The 24,884-nt window shown below is 43.0% G+C and overlaps 4 protein-coding genes across 6 annotated transcripts; all 4 read left to right on the forward strand.

The window, feature by feature from the left end:
• The first annotated feature begins 7 nt into the window (after positions 1 to 7).
• LOC114448056 (zinc finger protein 771-like) lies at positions 8 to 1,845 on the forward strand. The gene is made up of 2 exons (XM_028424701.1): positions 8 to 410; positions 664 to 1,845. Exons 1-2 carry the CDS (start codon positions 23 to 25, stop codon positions 1,824 to 1,826), a joined length of 1,551 nt encoding a protein of 516 aa, XP_028280502.1. The 5' UTR covers positions 8 to 22; the 3' UTR covers positions 1,827 to 1,845.
• A 163-nt stretch (positions 1,846 to 2,008) lies between these two features.
• LOC114448053 (Krueppel homolog 1-like) lies at positions 2,009 to 5,515 on the forward strand. The gene is made up of 2 exons (XM_028424699.1): positions 2,009 to 3,883; positions 4,046 to 5,515. The coding sequence occupies exons 1-2, from the start codon at positions 2,021 to 2,023 to the stop codon at positions 4,244 to 4,246; spliced, it is 2,064 nt and encodes a 687-aa protein (XP_028280500.1). The 5' UTR covers positions 2,009 to 2,020; the 3' UTR covers positions 4,247 to 5,515.
• A 585-nt stretch (positions 5,516 to 6,100) lies between these two features.
• LOC114448051 (zinc finger protein 569) lies at positions 6,101 to 14,862 on the forward strand. Of its 3 annotated transcripts, XM_028424696.1 has the most exons (3): positions 6,101 to 6,466; positions 7,674 to 9,272; positions 13,268 to 14,862. In XM_028424696.1, exons 1-3 carry the CDS (start codon positions 6,352 to 6,354, stop codon positions 14,425 to 14,427), a joined length of 2,874 nt encoding a protein of 957 aa, XP_028280497.1. In that variant the 5' UTR covers positions 6,101 to 6,351; the 3' UTR covers positions 14,428 to 14,862. The 3 variants fall into 3 exon arrangements, with proteins under 3 accessions (XP_028280497.1, XP_028280498.1, XP_028280496.1); XM_028424697.1 differs by lacking the exon at positions 7,674 to 9,272; XM_028424695.1 differs by lacking the exon at positions 13,268 to 14,862 and having other exon boundaries at positions 7,674 to 12,291.
• Positions 14,863 to 15,300: 438 nt separating this feature from the next.
• Positions 15,301 to 24,338, forward strand: znf576.1 (zinc finger protein 576, tandem duplicate 1). The gene is made up of 10 exons (XM_028424694.1): positions 15,301 to 15,433; positions 15,822 to 16,318; positions 16,653 to 17,165; positions 17,455 to 20,894; positions 20,972 to 21,230; positions 21,395 to 21,592; positions 21,695 to 21,781; positions 21,872 to 22,034; positions 22,144 to 22,351; positions 22,440 to 24,338. Exons 2-10 carry the CDS (start codon positions 15,856 to 15,858, stop codon positions 23,643 to 23,645), a joined length of 6,537 nt encoding a protein of 2,178 aa, XP_028280495.1. The 5' UTR covers positions 15,301 to 15,433; positions 15,822 to 15,855; the 3' UTR covers positions 23,646 to 24,338.
• The last annotated feature ends 546 nt before the right edge of the window (positions 24,339 to 24,884 follow it).

Here is a 24,884-nt window from a genome sequence, read left to right on the forward strand (position 1 = left end):
CAAGGGGGTGCATGGGTGAAACATGGCCGCCGTAGACCCATCGGAGTCTCCTGAACGAGAGAAAACCCCCGAGGAGAAGGTGGAAACATCTGGGGAGGAGACCGGGGCGGTGGAGTCGGAATGCAGCTTAAACCATAAAGACGAAACAACGCCTAATAAAACCACGGATAGCCCCGAAGATGTGCAGAGACCCAGTGCTGCCAGTGACGGCGGTTGTGTTGCCAGCCATTCTGAGGTTGGTGTCGAGTCCGGTGCTGGAGCCGACAAAACGACATGTATTTCACAGGAGGACCTAACATCGTCGGAAAAAATGGCCGAGACTCCGGCGAGCGACCAGCAGGGGTTCGACTGGTCAGAAACTGAAGACGACGATGAAGAGACGAAAACACACTCGGAGGAAAATAAGTGTGGTATGCTAGCATTGTTGATGTATTTTGCTTGTAGCTTTAGCCTTCAGGCTAACCCGAGCTTTAGCTATCGCTACCGGTTCAATCCACAAATCTTACGGTCTGCTGAAGATAATCACTAACAAAATGAAGCTTTAGCAGTGCACTGTGTGTTTTGCTCTCTTAGGGCGCATGTTGGTTGCGGACAGCGTGACAGCGTGATGTTGTTTACAGTTTGTTTGCTAAGTTATTGCTGTGATGTGCTGTTCTCTTCCAGACCCTGATAATGAAACTGGGGGAGCTGAAGAGGTGCAGCAGGATGTGCATGTTAAAGATGACATTACCGCTGGTGCAGGAGAGAAGGTCCACAAGGAGGAAGAGGAGGAGGAGGAAAAGTCACACTGTGATGAGAGGAGTGCACAGAAGTCACCAGCTGAGGATGCTACAGGCGACTTTGATGGGATAGAGGATGTGTTAGAGGATGATGAAGATACAGACCGAGGGGAGGATCCTGATCCTGATTCAGCAGCTAAGCAGACAAAGTTCCACTTGGTGTGCAAGGACTGTGGGAAGAGCTTTGACCGCCGTGAGACTTACAACCTTCACCGTCACTTTCACGCACACGAGGATGAGCTCACGCCCCTCACTTGTAAAGAATGCGGCCTTACCTTTCAGCACCGCAGCAGCCTCATAAGACACAGAAATGAGCATAAAGAGAAGGAGAGGGAGCATCTTGTTAGTCCGAAGAAGGAGATGCAATCGGAGGAGGATAGTAGTTTTCAATGTGCAGAATGTAAAAGGATCTTCTCTACAGTTTATAAGCTGAGGGACCACAACTGCAGCAATACAGTAGAAAAGCCTTACCACTGCCCCCTGTGCCGCCAAGAGTTCCAGTTTAAGGTGTCTATAACTAAGCACATGATGACCCATTCCCAGGAGAGCATCTTCACATGTCAAGAGTGCAGTCAAACGTTCCCAAACGCCACAGCCCTGCGCATTCACCAGAGATGTCACTCTGGTTTCAAACCTTATGAGTGCCCTGAGTGCGGCATGGTTTTCAAACACTACTCTGTCATGGAAGACCACCGTCGCAGGCACACGGACAGCAGTCGCTCTCACCTGTGCAACATCTGCGGTAAGACGTTTAAGTACAGCAGTCTCCTCCATCAGCATCAGTATCTTCATACAGGCCAGAAGCCTTTTCGCTGCCCCGAGTGCGGCAAAAAATTTGCTTTTGCCCAGAACATGAAGGCACACTGCCGCCAGCATAGACTGCGTCAAACCAACTCTGTCATTGAGCAGTCCAGCAAACAGGCCCCAGAGTCTGCACAGGAGCCTATCAGGGGGCCAGGAAAGAGAACACACACCAGAGTGAGGATGTGCAACGCACATTCAACTGTCCTCTTTGTACCCACTCCTACCATGAACCAGCTAACCTGAGGGCCCACATGCTTATTCATGAGGCAGAGTATGAGACGTTAGAGAAAACGCCACGACCCTCAGTGGACAGTAACAAGTCCTGGGACAAAGGACACACCTGTCCCCACTGTCCTTCTGTTTATCGTGATGAATCTAGTTTAAATGTTCATCTGCTAAGTGTCCACAAGTCGGCTGCATATGTAGAAAAGTTGGCAATGCCAACTAAAAAACAATTAGCTCCATTAAGCAGTGATAACATGCAGGGAAAGTGGAAAAGTGAAAGCGTGAATGCGAAGTCATATAAATGTTCTGAGTGTGGAAAAACTTTCCGCCACCGTTCAGTGTTAGGGTTGCACATGCGCATACATTCCAAGGACAAACCTTATCAGTGCAACGTGTGTGGCAAGGGCTTTAGGTTTGGTAGCTACTTACAGCAACATCTCATCATCCATACAGGCAAGAAGCCATATAAATGTCCAGACTGTGGGAAGGACTTTGCCTTCCTGCAAAATATGAGGACGCATCAAAAGCTGCATCAGGAAAAACCATTTCGCTGCACCAGCTGCCGCAAAGGCTACAGCGACGAGACCCAGCTGCAGCACCATATGTTATCACATAACGGTGATAAACCTCATAAGTGTGACCAGTGTGACAAGAGCTTTGGCTTGGCATATCTGCTCCGTGATCACATGAACACGCACACAGGCGAGAGACCTCATCGTTGTGATGAGTGTCACAAAACCTTTTCCTGGTTCAGCAGCCTGCTAGTACACCAGAAAATCCATGCTCGCAAAAGGCAGAGTTTCAGCCAGTACAGTTTACCAATCAGTGCTAGGATAAAAGGCAGGGGTAGCAGGGGAAGACTAGTGTGGGGGAAGTCTAGACTTTTAGGAGGTCCCGGGCAGGTTACCCCTCAGCAACCTCTCTATCCTGCTTCTGTGGGGAGAGAGGCTGAGCTGCAGAGACGGGCAGCGCAGCCACCATCTTCTATGCACTCCTCTCGCTTGGAATCACAAAGCAGGCAGCAGAAGGAGTCGTGGACATCTGAGCAACAGCAACCAGTGCAGTGGAAGGTGGACGGTGGGGAGGTGATGCCCGTCCCATTGTCACAACTGCAACACGTTTCACAGCAGCCAGTTTTTGACAGCTCAATGCAGCAACAGCACCATCAGAGAGGTTCAGGCTGGGCAGATATCCCGTTGATAACTCAGTCAGGCCCCACGTCAGCTCAGAGTTTAGACTCATCACACATGAAAGAGAGCGCATCATCTGCTGTCAGCTCTCACTCGGTGTCCGTGCCAAAAAAATCCAGCCCTTCAGCAATGAGTGAGATGGTGCAGCACAGGCAACCCAAGTCAGTCACTTGGAGCAACTCCCCAACTTCCACAGCGCTGCCTTCAACAAGCTCGGTGCAGCATGATTTTACTGTTCCCACCTCCTACATCGACGGAGCAGCCCTGTGGAGCGTCAGGCCTGCTCTGCTAGCAAACTCCCAGCCTTCACCAAATAAGCTTGGTCAAGAGCTTCAGCTGCCAAGATGGTCAGTTGCTCCAGTGTCCTCACAAAAAGAGCCGTCCACACCTGCTAAAAAAGAGGACCGAGCATGGGACATGAGTAATAATCCTCATATAATACCGTCAACTGTTAGCCAGCCAGACAAGCCCTGGAATGGCTGTGAGCCACAAACGCCATGGGCTTCAGGCCTAACATCATCCACATCAGCTCCAACAGACCAAAGCAGCGTGTTGCCAATTTCAACTATTGCTTCTCATGGGGTCGGTAGCACCTTGTGGGAGATGAAAGCCCCACCAGGAATCCCAAAGACTATAAACTCCACAGAGAAATTAGTAAATCATCAAGATTTTCCAATGCAGCAGAAGCAGCTGTCATCTGGCTGGGCCAGTGTACAGACAACAACACAGAAGGTTCCCATCTCCATTCAGTACGAGCCTCATCGTTTTGGCCAAGGGATAGGAAATCCTGTGTGGGGCTTCCAAAGTAACTCGGTGGGTCCTCAAACACTGCTCACTGGGCAACTTAAACCAGGAAATGGACAGGAGCTGCAGCCACAAACAATGGTAACTGGCACTCAAATAATCATAAATCAGCCTTCTCCTTTTTTCTCGCCTCCACTTGCTCCGCTCCCTCCTCTTGCTTTGCCTGGCCCTCACCCGCTTCATTCTGTCCCAGTTGGTGCACTTTCAAGACCTCCACACCCCAATATTTTTTTCACACCACAGGCAGTCATGAGCGAGAGGCCTCACATGCCACAAACCCTGCCCCTACCTCAACTTGCAGCAAGGACAGAACCTCCCAAACTCGGTTCCCGTTTGCCTTTTGCCCCAGAGCGGCTTCTCCAATGCATGATATGTGGGTGCTCTTTTTCACGGGAGCTGGATCTACAAATGCATTACTTGCAACATGCACAAGGAGAAATTTGACATTTCTACACTAGCGACAAGGTAGTTTAAGTAAGTTTTTATAATTTTTATTCAATGGATCCTCATTTATTTGACACTCAGTTTTGGAGTTTGGTCAGCGGAGTGGAAGGGACACAAAAGATAAAGGTGAGATGTTGTCTGCACACTTGATTCACATTTAAAGTCTCAGATCCAAGTTACACGGCACAGTGAAGAGAGTGTGTACATGACATTCATCTTTTAAATGCATTTATTATCCAAACACTTCTCGGGGTTGCAGATTAATGAGGTTCTCCGTTCATCATTTCATCTATTGCCAATGATGTATAGATTTAGATAATATTATTACTTTTATAGTTCTGTTCATACGTCCTGAACCATTTGTACTGTGTTTCTTCATGTACAGTATACTGTGTGCCTTTTATGATTACAGTCTGCATGTCTGCTGTCTTGGTATTCTAGGCCTAGTTTGTGCTTAAGGTGGACTCAACAATGCAAACTCACTTCCCCAATGCGGAGCAACATTTTCAGATATACTCTGACTTAAGAATTGTAAGGTCTTGCTTTTGAAGAGGTGTGGGGGAATTGTTGTGCTCACAAATCGCATTTGTCAAAACATACAAGGATAAGCTGAACACATACAGAGCAATGCTGATCGGAAGCACTGGTGCTTACTGGGCTGGGTCCAATTATGTTATAAGTAAAGTTAATAAAATAAAAACAGCAAAATGATGTAAATTTATTTATACACGTTATTGGGATAAATGGGAAGATTTGGCACCATAACAATCATTAATGACACTGTTATTAGATGGTGAATTTTGTAATAAACTTGGATTTGAGTGATGTATTTGCAAATATTTTTTATAATTGAGAAACAAATCTTAAAACTGATATGATTGCAGAGAAAATTCACCAAATCCATGCCAATATGTGGTGACTGATGCACTTCTTAAACCGTTTCTCTGATCAGCAGTATGTAGTACTTACTATAAACTGAGTGCTTACATGTATTTTTGTGAATAAAAAGGATTTCATTCCATGACTGTAGATTGTAGCTGAGTACACAATCTTATCTTCGTAATGAAAAGATTTGATTAGAATTTGGGGCCCAATATGTGACTGAAAAATCTTCATTGCTACTGTAAAAAAAGAGGGTTCATTTGTATAAATAATAAAAATCCTGTTTATTTCAACATTCACCGATTCAAAATGTGCCCTTCTACCTCTATCCACTGTTTTAGCATGGAAGATTTTTCCCATGATGTCTACATACTGGACTAAATAAAACCTGCCTTTGATTACAACACTGTGTGGTGCAATACTTCACAAGTTACACTGAACAAGAAATAGAAGTGATTACCCTATAAAGATTAAGACATTAATGTTTTAACCTCTGTCATAGACAAAGACCAAAAGAAAAGATGGCAAAAAATCTTTGAATTGATGCATTAATGTGTATATTAATTTGAAAAACAGATGTAGTGATGCTAAAGTAGGACAGATAGGACAGAAAAATATTAAAATAGAGGCAAAATATGTCATCTACTTAATTATGTTACAGAAAATTATATACAGTGTTTTGTTTTAAGAAAATATTGAACGTGTTTCAACTCTTTGCTAAAGCATTATTTCTTTTCTGCACATTTTTATTGTTTAATGTGGGAGTGTGTACCACAGATTACCATTGCACAACGACATTTACGGAACCCTGAAAATCCGCAGACGGTACATGGAGAAATCCATCAAAATTTCGAGTTTTAGATGTTTGTAAATAATGTTCGGGAATAATTCAGACGTAGAAGAAGACGTTCTTGTGCGCAGGAAGCAAAACAAAAGAAGAAGAAGCTACTTCCTCCGTTTGAGGAAGTGCAGACAGAGTTGGACGCACTGCGCAGGTGCGTGTGGCACTGCTAGTCGTTCTGCTCATCATCATCACTCGATTTAAAGGTGGTACAAGATGCTGCACTGTTATTTGGTAACGGAATAGATCACAATAACCATTATGTTACACTTAGCGTATCGGACTAAGTAGTGGCGATAAATTATGTAAAAATAACAGTGACATTGTTAAGCTAACGAGTACAAGCTAGGATAAGCTAACCCTATCAAACAACCACACCAAGATGGACGAATCCGATGCCGCGGGAAGCAGAGTGGACGAAGCTGAAAACAGACAGCGCAATGGCGATACAACATCAGAAAACCTGGTCGGTCCATCAACGGAGGACATCGCTGATGGTAAGTACTCTGTGACATCAGCATCAACGTTGTTTGTGCTACCAGTACAGACTAAAATGTTCGTGCGTGTATAAGGTATCTTCAGATCGTAAACAGGATGAATTATTACAGATAAATATTTCATTGAGAGATGCTCATTGAAGCGTAATGAAAAGACAGAAAAGCCCCGGACTAAGATGATAATCTGCTGTATGTATATGGATCATTATGGATCTGTATTCATCTGTTACATTTTAATTTAAGTATCACTTGTCCTGCTAAATAATACACATTGTGTGGCCTTGTTAAAACTAAAGAAACTGAGGAGCGACTCTTCAGTCCAGTGTTTATCTGTTACAGCAAAAAAGGACATACGAATACAAAATCTTTAACATTTACACAACATGTGGTTCAGGAGAAGCGCATTGTCTACCCAGAGTTTCATCAATACCAACAATCTTGCACATCAAGTGTTTTTTTGGTATAGACTTGATAGGCTTCTATATCTGCTGTCATATTTACATTGATTTAAATGGACAGTCTGGGTGATCACTGCACATAAACAACAATCAGAGTTTTGGATTTTAAACAGGCTTTAAAAAAAAAAGGAGAAAATTAGATCCAAAAGGAAACGTTGTTAATGTTTTGAAAAACATTAGTGCAGTTTGTTGCTTCTGTTGTTGTTGTCGTCAATATTATTATCACTTCTTTTTGCATCTTCAAACACAAAGGAACTCTTTTGTGGTCTGAAACCTGATTGCCAAGTTCTACTTGCAGGTGGCATGAAAATATGTTACATGTTGTTGCCACAGCTCCTACTTGTTGGTATGACCACAGATTAGATTGAATTCTTACTTTGCATTTTTCCCATGAACGTTTTAACCTTTAATTTTGGGCTGCATGCTTCACATTCTTTAGTGAAAGGAGAGAATCACAGTCATGTGGTGAATTTGCATATTTTATAGTGTCTCTGCAGCAATCCAATTAAGCTTAAGCACAATTATGTCTTCTGTATATAGCAAAAGTGATGTTGTTGCCATTTATTTTATCCGTTTGTCCATTTGTTTGTTTTATTTGAAGCTTCTTTTATTGTGTGTTAATCTGTAAACCCCAAATAATATTTTATAATAAAGGCCTGGTTTACACTTTTGTGATTTTTTTTTTCTTCCTTTTCTTCTTTGGAAACAGGAGTGGCTTTGACCTCCTATTTTCCCCTTTCTATTTCTAGGGGTTGAGGATTTCTGCTGTCGGGATTGTGGAGAAGCCTTCAAAGAGAAGGCGGCCTACTTGGATCATCGACACCAGCACACACAAGAAAATGTGTTTTCGGATGGACAGCTGGATGGTTTACGTGATGCCAAAAAGGACTCTGAGACACGTCATTTGTGTACATTATGTTCACTCTCATTTGTTGAACTTGGTGATTTACACATTCATATGAAGGAGTGTCAAGCTCAGATTTCTCAGAAGGAGACTCTTGTTCAGATTAAATCTGAGATATCAAAGCAGCACAGCTATGAATGTCCAGACTGTGGCAAATCTTATTGTGTGATTGGACATTATCTCAACCATCGGCGCTCACACAGCCTACCCGCCAAATCAGTTTTTCATGACCTGGAACACTTAAAAAAGAAGTCATTTCAGTGTGAGATTTGTGGGCGCAATTACTCTCGTGCTTCAGCTCTTGATGCGCATCGTCGTTGTCATGAGGAAAAGTTGATAAAGCCGCAAAGCAGGAGTCCAGGGGATACAGCACCAACTGGAGATTCAATTGAATCCAACTCCAATGAAAATCCCGCAGATCATGATCCTGAGAAAGTTTTCACATGTTCATGTGGTAAAACGTTTTCTGCCCTAATGCGCCTGAAAACACATCAGCGCTTCAGCCGTAACAGGCAGTGCTCTCCAGAAGAAATTAAACAAAAACCAAAGAAGAGCGACGGTGGATTTTACTGTAGTGAATGCAAAAAGTCTTTCAATGGCCACATTGCCCTTTTTAACCATCAGCGATGGCATGCTAATCAGTCGACTGATTCTGCTCAAAGATTCTCATGTGAACAATGTGGAAAAGTATTTATGAGTCTGTCGTTCTACTACAGACATCAGCGCACGGCACACAGTGATGAGACCCCTGCAAAGTCATTTCTTCATCAAGTGTGTCAGGTACAGAAGAAGGCAATTGAATGTAAAGATTGTGGACTAAAGTTTTCCAGGGCTTCAGCACTTCATTCCCATCAGCTTCATCATACAGATGTGTTTAAAGAAACAGAGAAGGTGGCCCAGGTGCATTCCACTCTGCCACATCAAGACAAAGTCATGGAAAGTGAAAGTAATGAGATTCACAGCTTGGAGGCTTCTGCGGAAGAAAAAAAGTATTCTGGTAATTTGCTTCCTCCCAGTGTGGCTGAAGAAGAGCCACATATCAATGAGACTGAAGATGATATGGATAGTTATGAACCTGGGGACTTCAATGTACAGGTGATCAGTGCAAGTGAATCTGAAGACGAAGAAGTCCAAGACTTAAACCCGGATCTGGAGCTACTGTGTGAATCAGATCAGGAAGTGAGAGATGACTGTGATGCTGAAACTACTTCTGGAAAGTTAGTTTCAAAGCCGGAGATGGACTTGAAAATTGTCCAGATTGACTTTGAGCACGCTGATGAGCAGGGTGCACTGATAGCAAGGGAAGCCCAGAGTAATACAGCAGGGGGGCAGCAAGAGGAAAGATTTGATTGTCCTGATTGTTATCGTTGGTTTACTAGTCCATCATCACTGCGTGTTCACAGAATGTGGCATGGCGTTCGCATGAGAAGACAACAAACTCAAGGTCAGTCAGTGGCAGCATACACATGTGACACTTGTGGCCATGAAGCCAGTAGCTACGCAGAACATTGCAATCACATGCAAACTCACAATGATCAAAACTTAAGCAGCGATGTATTGTATCAAGCAGAGGGATTAGAGAGGAAAAACCTGACATGCAGTGAGTGCGGTAAAGTTTTCTCCCGTTTGTCTGCTTTAGTCTCTCATCAGTTGCACCATCCTAAAAAGAAACAGTTCCAGTGCCCAGATTGCATGGTGTCTTATTTGCATGCAGCCAGTCTGTGTAACCATATGAAAACCTGCTCAGCACAAAAGAAGGAAAATGTTTCAGTCATTAAGAAAGAATACAATCCAAAGAAAACCCTCTTAGGCCCAAAGCTTTATCACTGTGAACAGTGTGGAAAGGGTTTTTGGTCTTTAGGGGCTTACTCCCACCACAAGCAGAATCCGACAGAGTGTGCAGATTTAAGGCTGAGAAAAGGTGTTGTAGGATCTGCTCATGGACACCAACGCTCCACTATCAAAGTTGCATGTCCAGTGTGTGGTAGAAAGTTCCGCCACAAGGGCATAATGGCTCTACACATGCGAAAACATGAAAATGGAAATCACAAATGTGAAGTGTGCAGCAGGTCGTTTCGCCTTTTTTCCAGCCTCCTCAGGCACCAGGTTGTGCATAGTAACCAGTTACTCCCACCACCCATTAAGTCGTTTCAACATCAGGTGGAGCAGTTGAAAAAGAACACATACAGCTGTCCTGATTGTGGAAAGCTGTTTTCACGGGCCAAAGCTCTGCAGTTTCATATGAAAAGCCATGGCTACGAGACTGGATACGCTCCATCATCACCACGATCCACAGTCACGCTGGAGGACCTGCAGTGTGCAACATGCCTCGCACATTTCAGCAGCAAGGTCTCTTTAAGGGCTCATCAAAAACTTTGCATCAAAAGAGACAGACAAGAAGTTGAGAAAACAGAAAACGTTGGTATGAATTTGCATGATGGCAGTGTGGATGCCGGTGTGGACAACTGTGACCAATTAAGATTAAATACTAAGGTCAAGAATGAAATGGACAGTGGGACGGTGAAGCTGGAAAGTGGCAGGGGAGAAGGCAACTTAGAAAACCCAAGTACAACCAGTCTGAAGTACAAGTGCAACAAGTGTGACAGAAGCTTTTCAGTGGTTGGAGCTTTGAATTTTCATAAAAGAATTCACAGCAAGGGCTACAAGTCTGTATCGAAGGCTAATTTGGTCATTTCCGTAATGTGTAAAAAGCCTAAACAAGAGGAGCCAAGTAAAGGACTGTTTCACTGTTCAGAATGTGGAAGGAGATTCATGTCTAACTCAGCACTCGGCTCCCACAAAAGATGGCACAAAGACAAGAAATGTTCACCGGTCATGCTTAAAGACAATGACAAGTCTGTTAGCTGTAAGACACAAAACGGACGTTTTGAGTGCAAGAAATGTGGCAAAACATTTTTTAACCACCGAGTTCTTCAGCGTCACCAGATGTTTAATCCTCAGTGTCAAACCAAAGCTGAGCCAGAGTCAAACAAAAGTGTGGAGGTCAACAGCACGCCTGAGCAGTTTTCATGTCTGGAATGTAACAAGAAATTTGTGCAATCTTCACTTCTTGCTGCCCATTATGAACATGAGCACAGTAAAGGTTTGGAAGCGGCAGGCACTCGGCAAGATGGGCTGCTAGACTGTGGCTCAGAACAGGCTGACATCATCTGCAGTGGGAGTGATCCCACGTCATTGACGTTGAAGCTGAACGCTCATCAGTGTCCCGTCTGCTTAATGACCTTTATGAAAGCAAGAGGTCTGCGTGCACATAAATGGCAGGCCCACTCAAAAAAGGGGCCCACTGCCTCAAAGAGTGAAGGTGACAAGACAGAAGATTCATCAGCTGTAGAAGGCACTACAGCAACAGTGAAGACTATCTTTGTCAGTAGAGGAGGAGGGCAAATAAACTCTGACCCCCCGGCTGAGAAAAGTGTCACATGTCTTAACTGTGGCAAACTGTACAGTTCTCTAGACGCGCTTCTAAACCACAAGAAAGTGTGCACAGATGTAAAGCATGAGATCCAGACGTCTGAAGCCACAGCTGAAGTTCCGCCTCCGCTTGGCCATCTGTCAGATCACACGGTCAAATACCTCTTCAAGTGTGATAAGTGTGGGAAAGCTTTCCAAACTGAGGAACACCTAGAGACCCATAAGGCCAAGGCAAAGAGTCGACCTTACTGCTGCGCTCTGTGCTGCCATGGATTTTGGACTGAAAATCAGCTGCAGCAGCACCTCACTTGGCATGATGAAGTCCGCTGTCGTCTGCCAAATGAGCTTCGCTACAAGCTCAGTGCTGCTCTGAACTCAAAGCCTTTAAATCCCAACCTCGCCACTGCTGAACACAGAGGGACGTCTTCTTCGTTGTCTCCAACGAACCGACCCACACTTAACCCATACACATACCACTGCTCTGTTTGCCCCAGGACCTTCAGAAAAATCCAAGACCTTATTGATCATCACCAGGAATGTATCCGTGATTATAAAGGACAGACTTACACCCCTGCTGCTGCTGCTGTCTCTCCGGAGTTAACCACTGGCCTTACTTGTATTGAATGTGGAATTACTTTTTGTCAAGAAACTGATTTGCAACAGCATTATAGTGAGTGCTGGTGCAAGTGACACTGCAGGTCGAGCTTCGTTTTGATACCAAATGTGCTAAGCTAGAAATTTCTTGGTTTGACCGTGCGGTTTTCTTTATTTTCTTATTGTTGTTTTCATTTGCTCAGGCTTTCCTAAAACACTGGACTAGTATGTATAAAAATGTGAAACATTTTCAGACTCCTCTATTGTCACAAATGTATAGATTGGATTTATGTCCTCCTTGAATAGACCAGTTTAGGTTGTCCTGCTTTGATATATTTGGAAAAAAAAAAAACAGAAACGTATGCATGTCTGTCTTCATGCATTTAAAATTTCCTGAGAAATAAAACTGTAGACACACTACTTATTGCAACATTTATGGAGACAATAGAACAGTGCTGCATCACAAATACTTTTACTAACCTGGTTGCTGCTGTTGTTTTTTTCAAGCTTGAGTTTTTCTGAATGAACGACTAGTACCATATTTCACAGAAAGACGTTCATGAATGTGCACTCTTTATGTGAATAGGGTAAACAATTTCAGTGTCAAACATTACAGATACTTGAGTAGAAGATTTTCCAGTCGAGTAGTTGTATGTTGTGTACTCTCCATTTTTGCTTTAATTGATTTATAAGCTCTCCTGTTCTTTTCAGTGTTATATTTCTGTGTTTTTGAAAGACAGTTCCATAATTAAATAGTGCTTATGTTTATATTGAATAGTTATCGGTAGAAAAAGTCTTACTTTGCTCTATTAATTTATAAAAAACTTGTTTTTTTTTCTTGTAGATGACCAATATACACTTTGACTACTTGTTTAATTTGCCGTTTAAAAAAATAAAATAAAATAAATGATCAGTTTTTGTGTGAATTTGGGTTGTGTTATTAATCGTGTCTTCGTTTATTCAGTTTTCGCTTTCACGTTGAGGTGATATATTGATATTGTTAGATGTTCAAAGCACATTTAAAGGCTTCATGGCACATTGTCACAGAAAGAATCTGCTTGTGGTTATGCGTTTACTTGTAATCCTGTTGTGAATGTGTATGTACGGTATACCATTTAACTTTTTTCTCCCAATTAATGGAATGGATAAGTAACTACCTACAGAGCAGTGTTACCACTAGAGTTTATAGATTGTGTCACACGTTATCCATGTGCTATACTGACAGAAGGAAAGAGATGCAAATCTTTTTAATAAACATTTTTCCAGTCATATATTCTGTTGTTTTTTTGGACAGAAGAAGCACAAATACACTGGCCTCTTTAATATCAGTTATCTGTACCACAAAAATGATGTTATTGTCAGACATTTAGTTCATGAGCACTTATGTACTGTCCTCTTTTTTTTCTTTCATAGTCCAAGAATCTGACATCACATGCAAGGAATGTGGGCTCAAGTTTACACATTTGGACGTCTACAGGACTCACCTACACCAGCATGCTCTGGAGGAAGAAGAGCTTCAGGTGGAAGAGAACGGGAGCGGAGATGCAGAAAGGTGGGACAAGAGCAGTTCAACCGAACCTTCAGAGTCAGTACAAGGTTTAGAAGAGAAGGGTGATCTTCAGAAGGGGTATGCCTGCCCGATATGTGGGAAAGTTTACACATACCTGGTTTCATTTAGAAAGCACCAAAAACTACATGAAATTTCAGCTCCTGCAGAAACAAGCCATAGTGAGCAGACTCTGCAAAAGTATGAGTGTCCAGAGTGTGGGATGTTATTCATCAGGCGTACGCGGCTGCTCAGTCACCTGAGAGTTCACAAGTTAAGAAGAAAGTCAACCCCCAACAGGTGTGATCAGTGTAATAAAACCTTTAAATCTGAAAAACTGTGGATGATGCATGTTGAAAAACATAAGAAGAATCCATTTTGGTGTTTAAGTTGTGCCCAAGGCTTCACTGATGAAGCCGCACTAGATAAACACTTGCAGAGTCACAGTCTGAAGCAAGATAATGGCGATGAGAAGAGCTTCCACAGGCCAGCACAGCTCCTCAAATGCTTCGGCAGGCCTTATCAATGCACGCTCTGTGGAAAGAGCTTCTCACAACCAGGCTCATTCATTTCACACAAAAGAAAACATCGCAGGATTTGTGCAGGAGCAACCTTCGATGCAAAAATGGGACTAATTCATAAAACACCTCTCACTAGTTTTAAAGAGGAGCCGGAAATGACTGTAAACCCCGAAGAGCTCCTGGGAAATGAGGAAGATGGCCAGAAAAGTGAAGATGAAAGCTCTCATGAGGAATTTGAGGATTGTGAATTCTCTGAGGATTCAGACTGTGGAGATCCTGGGCATCACTTAAATGTTTCCAGTCTAACTGGCTCGGCTGGATCTGATCCAACAGAAAGAGTGCAAACACAGGAGCTGGTCAATGGGGAGTCACAAGGAACAGGCAGGCACAGAGAACACAAGTACTGGGAATGGGAGTGTGTAGAGTGTGATATGGGCTTTGATGAAATGGAGAACCTTCATATGCATTATATTAAGCACGCAACCGGCGAGCTGCCTATAGCATAGGATGAGGGATGAAGCTTTTTATCATGCTGTCTGTCTTCTACAGGGAAGATGATGTAAAGATGATGTAAAGCTACCTCGTTCAATTTGTGTTAATAAATAAAACCGAATGCATTCCACAGACACAGGACTATTGCTGCTTGTTTGGGGGAAACATACACATATTGAGATGTAAAAGAGCTAAAAGTCCTCACATTGCATTAATTTGCTCATTCTGTATTCATCTGTTTGATTTCACATTATTATTATTACATAAAAGACAAATAAAACATCTGTTTTAATTTGTTTTTAATTTAATATTTTTTACAATTCTTAAATGTTTTTTAATAGTATTAATGTCATCTAGAAACGCAACTCCAATTTAAGAAGAATTGTATTAAAGAGGCAAATAACACACTAGTCCTTGCCTGCATTGATGACTTCCTCTGTATTTGTATTGCATTATTAAATATGCACATCTATTGTATTTAATTAAATTTAATTTAATTTAAAAACCTGCATTATAGTGAAAAGTATTTTTGTTTATATTAATATTATGGTATTAACGGGACAGTATCATGTTCCAATAGCGCCACCTATTGGCTGTTTTGTTGTAAGGGCAACTCTCCTGGTTTTAGGAACAGACTACATTCATAAAAGGTCCGAATTTTGAGTTAAGTAAAGAAAAAAAGAAGAAAGGTTTGAAAACAGAGAAGCTATTTAAATTATTCTTTAGTAATAAAACTAGGTTAAAACAAAGCTGTAGTCTGTCTTTATTCCTAGGTGTATTTTGAACTGACAGCCGTGTAGTGTGGATTAAACGGTTGAATGAGTGAAAAACAACAACTCCCATGAGCACTTTGCGGTCAACGTAAACTGTGACGTCACGATGTCTACGGCTCGTCCGTGTTTGCTTTGTGAGAAACGACGCGGAGATGTTTGGGCGGACAAGCCTGGTTATCTTTGAATCCCCATCCTCCTGCAAGAATACACACACACAGGTGCTTGTGTACACGGAAGGTCCCGCAAAGTGAGTGAATATGTTGCATCTTTATGACACCGTAAGAGATCAGTATTAACCACATTTAAACCCCGAATTTACCGCAAATTGGTGAATTAGGCTAACCAGGCTACCATTGTCTGTGTATTAATGGTTGGGGGGAGATTGTTCACGGAAGTAGACTGTATGGTGAAATATATCAAACCATAATAGGTCGGTAAAATGTTGAAAGTGGTTTATACATAAGCCGTTAGCAGCTGCCTCCATGTCTACTGGTCCTCTTTGTGATTCAAATGTCGTAAGCCCTGAATTTCTCTTCATCCCCCAATGTGGATAACAGATGCTGTTCACTGCTTTTTAGAACGTACAAGAGCGTGTTGTGTGATTAACACTTACGTATTTCTGCATGATTTTACAGAAACATATGATCTGAATGTGAGGAGGAGGAAACCATGCAGAGCCAGCCAGACAGTCAGTCAAACACAGTGTCCACAGCAGCAGACACGGAAGCTCAGCTTGCAGAATGTGAACCAAGTGCACAAGAGGAGGAAAACACACCAGCTGCCCCTACCGAGACTGAAGCTGTAGCAGATGAAAGGGAGACTGGGGTGCAGGCAGAAGAGGCACCTGCAAGTATGGCAGTCACAGAAGTAGAGGAGACTACTGCTACTGAGCCGACTGCTCGGTCACAGACTGAGTCCTCAGAAAACACAGTAATGATGGAGGTGGACACTGCAGCAAAGCCAGATGCTACAACAAAACTGGTACCTGACACAAATACAAAGTCATGTAGTGATGGACAAAAGGCAAAGAAGCAGGGTAAAGCTGATGGCAGGAAATATGTTCCATCAAAGAAGGCCATGGTAGATCCTCTGAAGATTGATATGTCCAAACCAAGGATCATTCCTCTCACATGTGAGTATACTGTGTGCTTCTTATTACTGTGTTATTTCAAACCCACCCAGGGCAGCACAGCCACTACCGTATGAAAGTATAAGGTACTGTGTCATATGTAGTAGTAAAATCTGTCAGACAAACATTTTTCACAGCTTAGTGATTGTATACTGTTGAAAACACCTTCATGTTGTGTTAATGAAACTAATTTAGGCACTGTGGTAGCTATTGACCTACTTCAAATTAAAAAAAAACTGAAATGGCCCCAGAGGCATATTTTACTTGTGTTCAGACTGCATGCACACTTGTCTCCATTATGACACATTAACGTTTTCCCCCTCCGGTTTCCTTCTAGCATCTCAGCTCTCCCTGCAGTGCATGGAGTGCCATATCATCTTCAGAGATCACAAGAGCAAGGAACGTCATCTGAAGCTGAACCATCCAGCAGAGTACGAACAGTGCATACTGAGGAATGCCCTTTTTGCTTGTTATGTCTGTGACCGGCAGTTTACAAACTCCATAGAACTAATGACCCACCAGAAAGCCCACAAAGAGAAGAAACCCTTCAAGTGTCCAATCTGCGATCTGGCCTTCAATAAGTCATCAGAGCTCACGAGTCATAAGAAAATTCACTTTGGTCAGGACGGCTACCCCTGCACTGACTGTGGAAAAACGTGCAAAACACTAACGCTGCTGAAGTATCATCTGCGCACACACACTGGAGAAAGGCCGTATGTTTGCAAGGATTGCGGAAAGAGGTTTACCATGTCCAAAACTCTGCAGAAACATATGATGGGACACCTGTCAGAGGGAGCTGAAGGAGACCTTGGGGACACCACTGTTAAAGCACGACCACAGAAAAATGACAGTAAGGATGTCCATGTTACATTAATGTACACATTCAAATACCTCTTATATATATGCTAGTCACTTCTAGACACAGCTAGTGTTTTGAGGGAAATGTGTTAAAAGCTATTGAACCACCATCCATTCATCCATCACACCCAAGTTATTCGCTAAGTTGCCACTGTCAGAAATGCACATATAAACAAAATAGGCAGTTGTAAATATAACTATAAATATATAATAAATATATATATAAATGTTTGATGGTATACCAGAGTTTCTCACAGCTTTCTTCTTTCATCACCTTTTAGGTGCATCTACCACAAAGTATCCTTGTTCTCTATGCAAGGCCATTTTTAAGAGCTCCAGGACACGGCTGCGTCACATCAAAAACAAGCACAATGTGTTACCCGCTGCGGCAAGTAATGCTCTCTCAGCCAGACAGCAAGAAAAACAGTGCACACCCATTATAACTCCAATTTCCATTTGCCAGCCAGGCCTACTACAGGTGGAGCCAGACGGACCTTTGCAAAAAGTTGATGCCAATATCGACACAGAACAGATATGCAGACTTATCGAATCAATGGGAAATGTACAGAAAGTGAACCAGGTTGTGATACTGGGGCAGGTGCCGCCTGACGCCCCACCACTGGAAGTGCAGCAGATATCACAACTGGTAGAGCCTGTGAATTCAAATGTCAGTGTCCCACAGATAGATTTCATTGGACTGAAACAGGCAGAAATTAAGACAGTTGAACTTCTCCCTTCAAACATCCCATGTGATGCTATGGAACATACAATTATCCTGGAGCCTATTACTCCAGATGGGCAGCTAGAAAACCCCTCTTTCTCAGAGCTAGGTTCCCACTTAGCAACAGATGAAAGCATAGAGCTAACACTTGTTCCAGCTGAACATACACAGGGAGAGATGCAGCAGATCCTCCAGCATCCTGAGATTAATGCAGTTCACTCTGATCCCATGGATCAAATGGTTTGTCAGAATGAAGTAGATGAGCAGACAGTCATATTAGAACTGACCCCTGCTTTAATACCTACGGCGGAGCTAGAACAGTCCGAAACTGTGCCCCAAAATGAAATCCCTTCCTCCACTCTAGTGAATGCTGAACTGGAAACTCCAGGACAAACTGCAGATCAGACTCTAGCAGATGAGCAAGAGACCAGCATGTCTGTCCCACCTTTTATGTCTACAGTTGAGTTGGAGCTAACACCTTTACAACCAGAACAACAGGATATCTGTTCATGCTCTTTGGTTCCACCAGACCCACTTACACAAACTGCAGGTGAATCTGAAACTAATCCTGCACAAGATGCGCCAATGCAAACGGGGAAAATAGATCAGGGCCCCTCTGTGATGGAAGGAGAGACACAGGAAACGGCTGAACAGGAACCTGCTGACAAACCACATGTAGACAGCAAGAATAAGTTGACTGAAGCAGAGGCTCAGGCTGCTAAAGAGGAGGTTCCATCACAGACAGACCAGGTCCCACAGATCTCGGAGATACCTGTTAATGTAATGTCAGCTCAAGAACTGGTAAAGGTGCGGAAAAGAAAGCCAGCCAGGGCATTTTTCTTTCAAGGATATATGCAAGATCTGGTTGGGTCCATATACAGGGATGACTTTCAGTATGATGCCAAACCTGCAAAACGCCAAAGAAAAAATAAGTCTCACCTTGTTGTGAAATTTGGCCCACAAAGCAAAGAGAAGAAAAACAAGCAGAAAAAGTCACCCCAGCAGCATCAGTCAATGCAAGAGGAAGTGATTAGAGTGGAAACAGATGTTGCTAAGAAAAAAGTACCATCACAGAAGAAGGGGAGAAAAGGAAAAAAGGCCAAGACGGTGGGAAATGCATTATCTGCACCTGAAAAGCAGTCCTCATCACCTGAAGTCTCACAGGTGCAACAGGTCACAGTGGATAAAAGCAAAAATAAAGGCAAAAAGCAAAAAGGAGCCAAAGGGGGTGTGACACGCATAGGTGAGCACAAATCTGTAGCCGCACCGATGTTTAAAAAGAAAAAGCAAGCCAAAATGTTGCAAAAAGATCGGTCCAAGAATGTAAAAGCTGGTCAGGCAAAGAAAAGCCCAGAAAAAGACGAAGAAGTTGAAAAGGAAGACATGCCTGCTTCACGTGTAACACAAGACTCTCTACTTCTACTCAAAGGTCATAAACAGCCCCAGCTGAAAGTTTACAAGTTAGACCCTTCCAAGGCACTGGATGCTTCTCCTAATGAGTCCCAGACGGCATCTGATATGAGCAACAAGCAAAGTGAAGTTACAGATAGTCCAAAAGCAGACGGTAAGAAAAAAGGAGGAAGACCCAAGAAGAACCAGAAAGTTCTCTCATTGTTATCCTCAATTCAGGTCTCTCATCAGCCACAAGAGATACCCCCCACAAAGCCAAAGACCACCAGGAAACGTAAAGCCTCCTCCAAAGTGGAGACTGAAGGAGTCATAACTTCCAAGCGTGCCTTAAAGTGTAAGGACTGTGGGGAGAACTTCAGTGAAGTGTCATCCCTTCAGATGCACAAGGCCACCGTGCATATCGTAGAGAGTCCCAGTCTCACCTACACTAATGGGAACATCTTTGAGGGCGTCTCCAGGCTGGATCTTTACCAGTTTCCAAAAGAGCATGACAAAGCTGCCGAGGAGGTAAATGCTGCCACAGGCTGGGATACTGAGCCTGAGATGGCTTTAGAAGACAAAGAAAGAAACCTTTCTTTTCCAGCTTTGATTCCATCCCCATCCTTACCAAATCCTGCTTCAGATGTAGACATTAGTGCCTGTGAAGAGAAGGGTGTGAGTAAAAGAGGATCAGGTAATGAATTGCATATCTCTCCAGAAATTCACTCACTGTCTGATGAAATACAAAATGGCAAGACTCTTCCAAATTTTACATCAGAATCGTTTTTAAGTACATCTACACAGACATCAGATGAGCATAAGCAAGGGGAAGATACTCCAAAAAATCCCAGCTCTGAATCTGAAGTGAAGTGTGATGAAGACATTAAGGAGGATTTACTTCTAGAGGTAGATTTAGTTACTGTCGGGGAGCAGAATGAGCGAGATGGCCTGGTGTCTCATGAAGAGACTGTTACACAAACTGAATCAAATGAAAGTGCAGACAGACGTCATGAGCAACCTGATGATGAGCCATCTGAGAAAGGTTTGACTTCGCAAACTGTGTCATGTTCCACTCATCAAGTGGAGATCAAAGAAGAAGAGGAGGAAATATTAGTCCAGAAGAAAAAAGATGGAGGGAAGGTCACTGCTAAGAGAAAGGCAGCAAGAAGTAAAAGAAGAGCAGCAGGACATCAGAAAAGAGATGCAAGATTGAGAAGAGGTTCAATCGGAGGAAGAGAACCAGAGAAGGAGCAGGATGAATGTCAGGTAGTTTACGAAGAGCATCTAGTCACTTCAGATTCCGAGGTGGTCGACCATGAGAGTGGCACAAAGACCTTACAGTCAGAGACCAGTCCCAACAAACCGACTGCTCCTGTTACAACTCCAAAACCCCCTACATCAGAGGAATCTTCTGAGGGGCAAGTTGTGTTGGAACTGGCGGCAGTTACCACAAGAGTTGAAGAAGTAACGAATGAAACAGGCAAGCAGGGAGAAGAAGAAGACAGGAACCAGTCTCCAGGCATCATACTGGAAAAGGTCCTCTCATCTAGACAGAGAGGGGCTGCAGACAAAGAGCCATGCCAGATGACAGCGAGGGACAATCAAAGACAGGTGTGTCTCAGTCTACCAACAAATGCCATACACAGGAGTAAACATAGGTTTCTGACCGTGCATGTCTTTTGTTCCAGGGTTTGCACAGCATTGCTCAGAATGAGGTACAAGTTCTCAACAGCCAGGAGATCAAGGATGAAGAGAACAGCTCAGATCCACAGCAGGTTGCACCTGCCTGTGAAAAGCTGCAGAGTGCAGGCATACAGCCACACAACCATCGGGATATAAGGACAGTTCTGGTGAAAGAAGAGAGCAGTGACGCCCAGACAGCACATGGCAGCAAACACATTCGGTGGAATGTGGAGTCAGTCAGCAGTGATAATGCAGTCATCACATGTAAGTGTTATGGAAAACTATCTGTAGTATTTAAGTAAAGGGTCAAGATCTCTTGGTAAATTTGCTTTTTTTCTGATGGAAAATTAGATCAGGGTCACTGTGTAGATGATTTGTAATTTCCAGAAGATAAAACATAAATCATGTTTTTGAACTTGTGTTTTCAGTAATGGAGAATGAGGATACAACAACAGAGTGCTGTGCCATCCCAGAGTTCAACACCACCCAGTGCATCTTTTATCCGGTGAAGGAGGAGGAGAGGGAGGTCCTGCTTGGAGCCGCACAGACCACCAGAGGGAGTTTGGTCACTGAGGGCTCCAGTGATAAGAATCTGACTGAACTTCAATCAAGAGAGTGTAATACATGTGAGGGAATGTCTTTTTGCACTTTGCAAAAAAAACACTTTTTACAGACAGGTTTCATTTTAATCAGTGTTGTCTTCTTCTCCATTTCTAATGTTGACTCAGATGAAGAAAACCCTTCTCCTTCAGAGTACCATCAAACACGGGTCAGAGGTCTGCTGTCAGAACCAGGACTCAGTCCAGATGGACAAGGTTTGTTTTCTGATGTACAACACTCGTAGCTTCAAATGACTCGATGACTAAATGGACTTTATATAATATATGAACTTTCATGTGTGTCAGACTCTCAGTGGCCGTATCCATCAGACCTCAGAGAGTTCCTTCTCCAGAGTTCGGATGAGGAGGATGCAGGTGCTTTTGAATTGTCTGATCCTCAGCTTGACTCAGAAGCAGAAGTCATGGCCTATTTCTACGGGAACCAAACCAACACTGCACAACAGCCAAAGTACACATCTTTTCTAACATAAAGTCTTAAAACACTATGCTATGATAATTTAAATGATTCAAAAACTTAGTCTGTTGTTTATAATGTTTTTTTCTTTTTCCTCTAATAGTTTGCCAACTGTACCAAGAAACCCGCATGCATCGACGGAAGAAAACAGGACCAGAAAGCCCATTGACTACTTCTCCAAATATTTTGGTTGGGACACCTGGGTAGACATTGCCAGTTGCACAAATAAATTATCCAACCCACAAAACCTGGTAACTGCCAGAGAGGTGGCCTGCTTTGTTGGGATCCACATTGCAATGGGAACTTTGAAGGTTTGTAGTCCTGGATGATTGATTTCCCAAATGATTACTTTGTGCAAGAAAGTTCTAAATTATTTGGTCTATTGTTTTTTCTTTTAAGTTTCCCAGTCCAAAGCTCTACTGGGAAGACTTGACGAAGGTTTCCTTGATTGCTGACGCCATGCCTCTGTGCCGCTTCCTCGAGCTGTCTCGCATGTTGAAGCTAACTTCTCCTACAAAGGATCCAGCCAGCAGTCAAAGGGAAAGAACGTGTGATAGCCAAACCAGGCGACAACCTCACAACAGAAATGACTTTGACAGTACACAGACTGACCCTTTGTGGAAGGTTCAGCCAATATTGTGCCGTTTCAGAACAGGGTGTCAGTCCCTGAGACAGCAGGGTGATTATGCAGTTGACCAATACCCACTTCGACTGACCGGGAAGAAGCACAGCAGCCAGCCGTCTCTTCACTGCACAACATTAATCGGATTTGGTGGCTTGGTATTACATGTGGATCTGAAACTGGATCTCTCAGATAAAGAAGGTGCTGTAGAAAAAATGGTCCCCAAAGGTAGCATGGTGTTCCTTTGCAAGCAGGAACTCTCTACCCCTGCAATGCTGGAGCGCCTTTTAGGCGCTGGTGTCCACGGAGCAGGCAGGGTGGGAGGAGCTCGGGGACAGATTGGAGATGAGTTTGTGAGCTCAGATGGGAAGCTGATGTTGCGCAGATCACACTGTGGCTTCATACTTTCTACCGCGGGAAACTGCCAGAGTAATATGACCTCTCTTTTTGACAACTTTGAGAAAGCCCAAATGTCGGCTCGTCTTAACAGAGATCTGCAGAATCTGTACTCTATTCCCCTCACTGCCTCTGTACCATCCTGCTGGCCTCAGGCGGTACTCTGGTACCTCACAGACCTGGCTTTAGTCAACTCCTGGCTTCTTTACCGACAGTGTCACGCAGCACCTTTGACTCTTATGGCCTTCAGACTGGAGGTGTCCAAGGCTTTGATCCTCTCTAGCAGCTCAGATACCCAGGACTCAGTGCCTCCTCAGCCACCTACAGAAAAGACTCACACAACAAATGGAACTCCCAATCCGGCCCTGGTGGAGGAAAGTCCTCTGCCAGAGGCAGCTACACGGTACGATGGCTCAGGCCACTGGCCCGAACAACTCGGGGAGGGGGAAGGAGGCAGGTGTCGCTTTGGGGACTGCCAGAGGACATCACGAGTGCTATGCCTTAAGTGTTGTGTCTTTCTTTGTATCTCGCGCAACCACAACTGTTTTTTGAATTTCCATAATCAAGGGAGTTTGGAAAAAGAATAAGTTTTGCTCCCAGACTTCATTATGTATTTCTCAGTGTAGAATGTAACTGTTTGTTTGGTTTGTGTAAACCCAGCTCCTCTGTCCTTTCAACTTTTCCATGATGCCTTTCACTGGAAATATTGTTCTTTTGTAGGATTATTGTGATGCAATCTAAAAAATCTGATGCTTTGTAAATGGAGTATACGCATACAGTGCTTCGTAACCTTTGCAGTTCTATGAAGAACCTCTGCAACATTTCTCAATCATCCCTAAGCAGCCTTGTGGGGGCTGTAATGCATTGGGGGCTTGGGTTTTAGTCACTTTGACCAAGAAGTGGGGTCAAACCTCTAAAACGGGGAATAAATGAAGACTTTCTCTACCTGAGCTCCAGCTCAGGTAGTCCTCATGTCATTCAAGACATTTAAAAGAAAAAAAACACTCTTAGCCATACACTGTGCTACACATCAGAATGAAATGTGATTTAAATAATGTAGTTTCCATAATTTTTAGTATTTATTTGAACTTCTTATAGTTTACATTCCACAGTAAGCTTATTTTTTGCTCTATGAATTTAACCCTTTTTATTTCAATTTCAGAAAACAATAAAATACTTTTTTTGCTTGTACAGTACACGTTTACATGCATCTGTTATTTTTTACCACCAGTAAATCAATACACTAATAACAAAACAGTAGGATAAAGCAGTTAAATGGTAGCCACAGCGTTTTTTTTTACACTCTACATTTTTCTGTTGTGGCACACCACAATGTCTTCCATGAAAAAAATGTAGGTAACTTCACTGTTGTACTGCTGTTATTAAAAAAATAATAAACATGCCACATCTGAAATAATATTAATAGGTATGTGTGGAAATTACTTCTTCAGATTTTATAAATAGGATTGAAAGAGCATAATAATTTCCTCCTTGGCCTTTTATTGGTGCATATGGTTAATTAGTATGCATGCAAACTGGCCATCCAAATATGATGATGTTAAATTGTATGATTTTATCTATGGCTTCTTGTTAGTTAGTTGTTAGTTTTACTAACTTATTCTGCCTGCACAGTGAATAATCATCAGTTTCCACCAAGTTGTTTTGGGTCACGTGATAGAGGTCGACCATAGAGTTAGACCGAATAGAAAAGGTTTAAAATGTCTACGAAGGCGCAGCTGTTCCTGTGTGCACTGTGGGTGATAGTACTTGTTAATTGCACTGCGCAAAATAGGCAAAAAGTAACAGCTAACAATCAGAAGATAAAA

The sequence above is a fragment of the Parambassis ranga genome, chromosome 16 (genome assembly GCF_900634625.1).
Source record: "Parambassis ranga chromosome 16, fParRan2.1, whole genome shotgun sequence".
NCBI lineage: Eukaryota > Metazoa > Chordata > Actinopteri > Ambassidae > Parambassis > Parambassis ranga.

Coding starts and splice junctions, on each gene's coding strand:
- LOC114448051 (XM_028424695.1), top strand. CDS start 6,352: ATGGACGAATCCGATGCCGCGGGAAGCAGAGTGGACGAAGCTGAAAAC. Junction 6,467..7,673: donor AACGGAGGACATCGCTGATG/GTAAGTACTCTG, acceptor TTCTATTTCTAG/GGGTTGAGGATTTCTGCTGT.
- znf576.1 (XM_028424694.1), top strand. CDS start 15,856: ATGCAGAGCCAGCCAGACAGTCAGTCAAACACAGTGTCCACAGCAGCA. Junction 21,782..21,871: donor ACTCAGTCCAGATGGACAAG/GTTTGTTTTCTG, acceptor CATGTGTGTCAG/ACTCTCAGTGGCCGTATCCA. Junction 22,035..22,143: donor AACACTGCACAACAGCCAAA/GTACACATCTTT, acceptor TTCCTCTAATAG/TTTGCCAACTGTACCAAGAA.
- LOC114448056 (XM_028424701.1), top strand. CDS start 23: ATGGCCGCCGTAGACCCATCGGAGTCTCCTGAACGAGAGAAAACCCCC. Junction 411..663: donor CTCGGAGGAAAATAAGTGTG/GTATGCTAGCAT, acceptor GTTCTCTTCCAG/ACCCTGATAATGAAACTGGG.
- LOC114448053 (XM_028424699.1), top strand. CDS start 2,021: ATGCCAACTAAAAAACAATTAGCTCCATTAAGCAGTGATAACATGCAG. Junction 3,884..4,045: donor AGCTGCAGCCACAAACAATG/GTAACTGGCACT, acceptor TTCACACCACAG/GCAGTCATGAGCGAGAGGCC.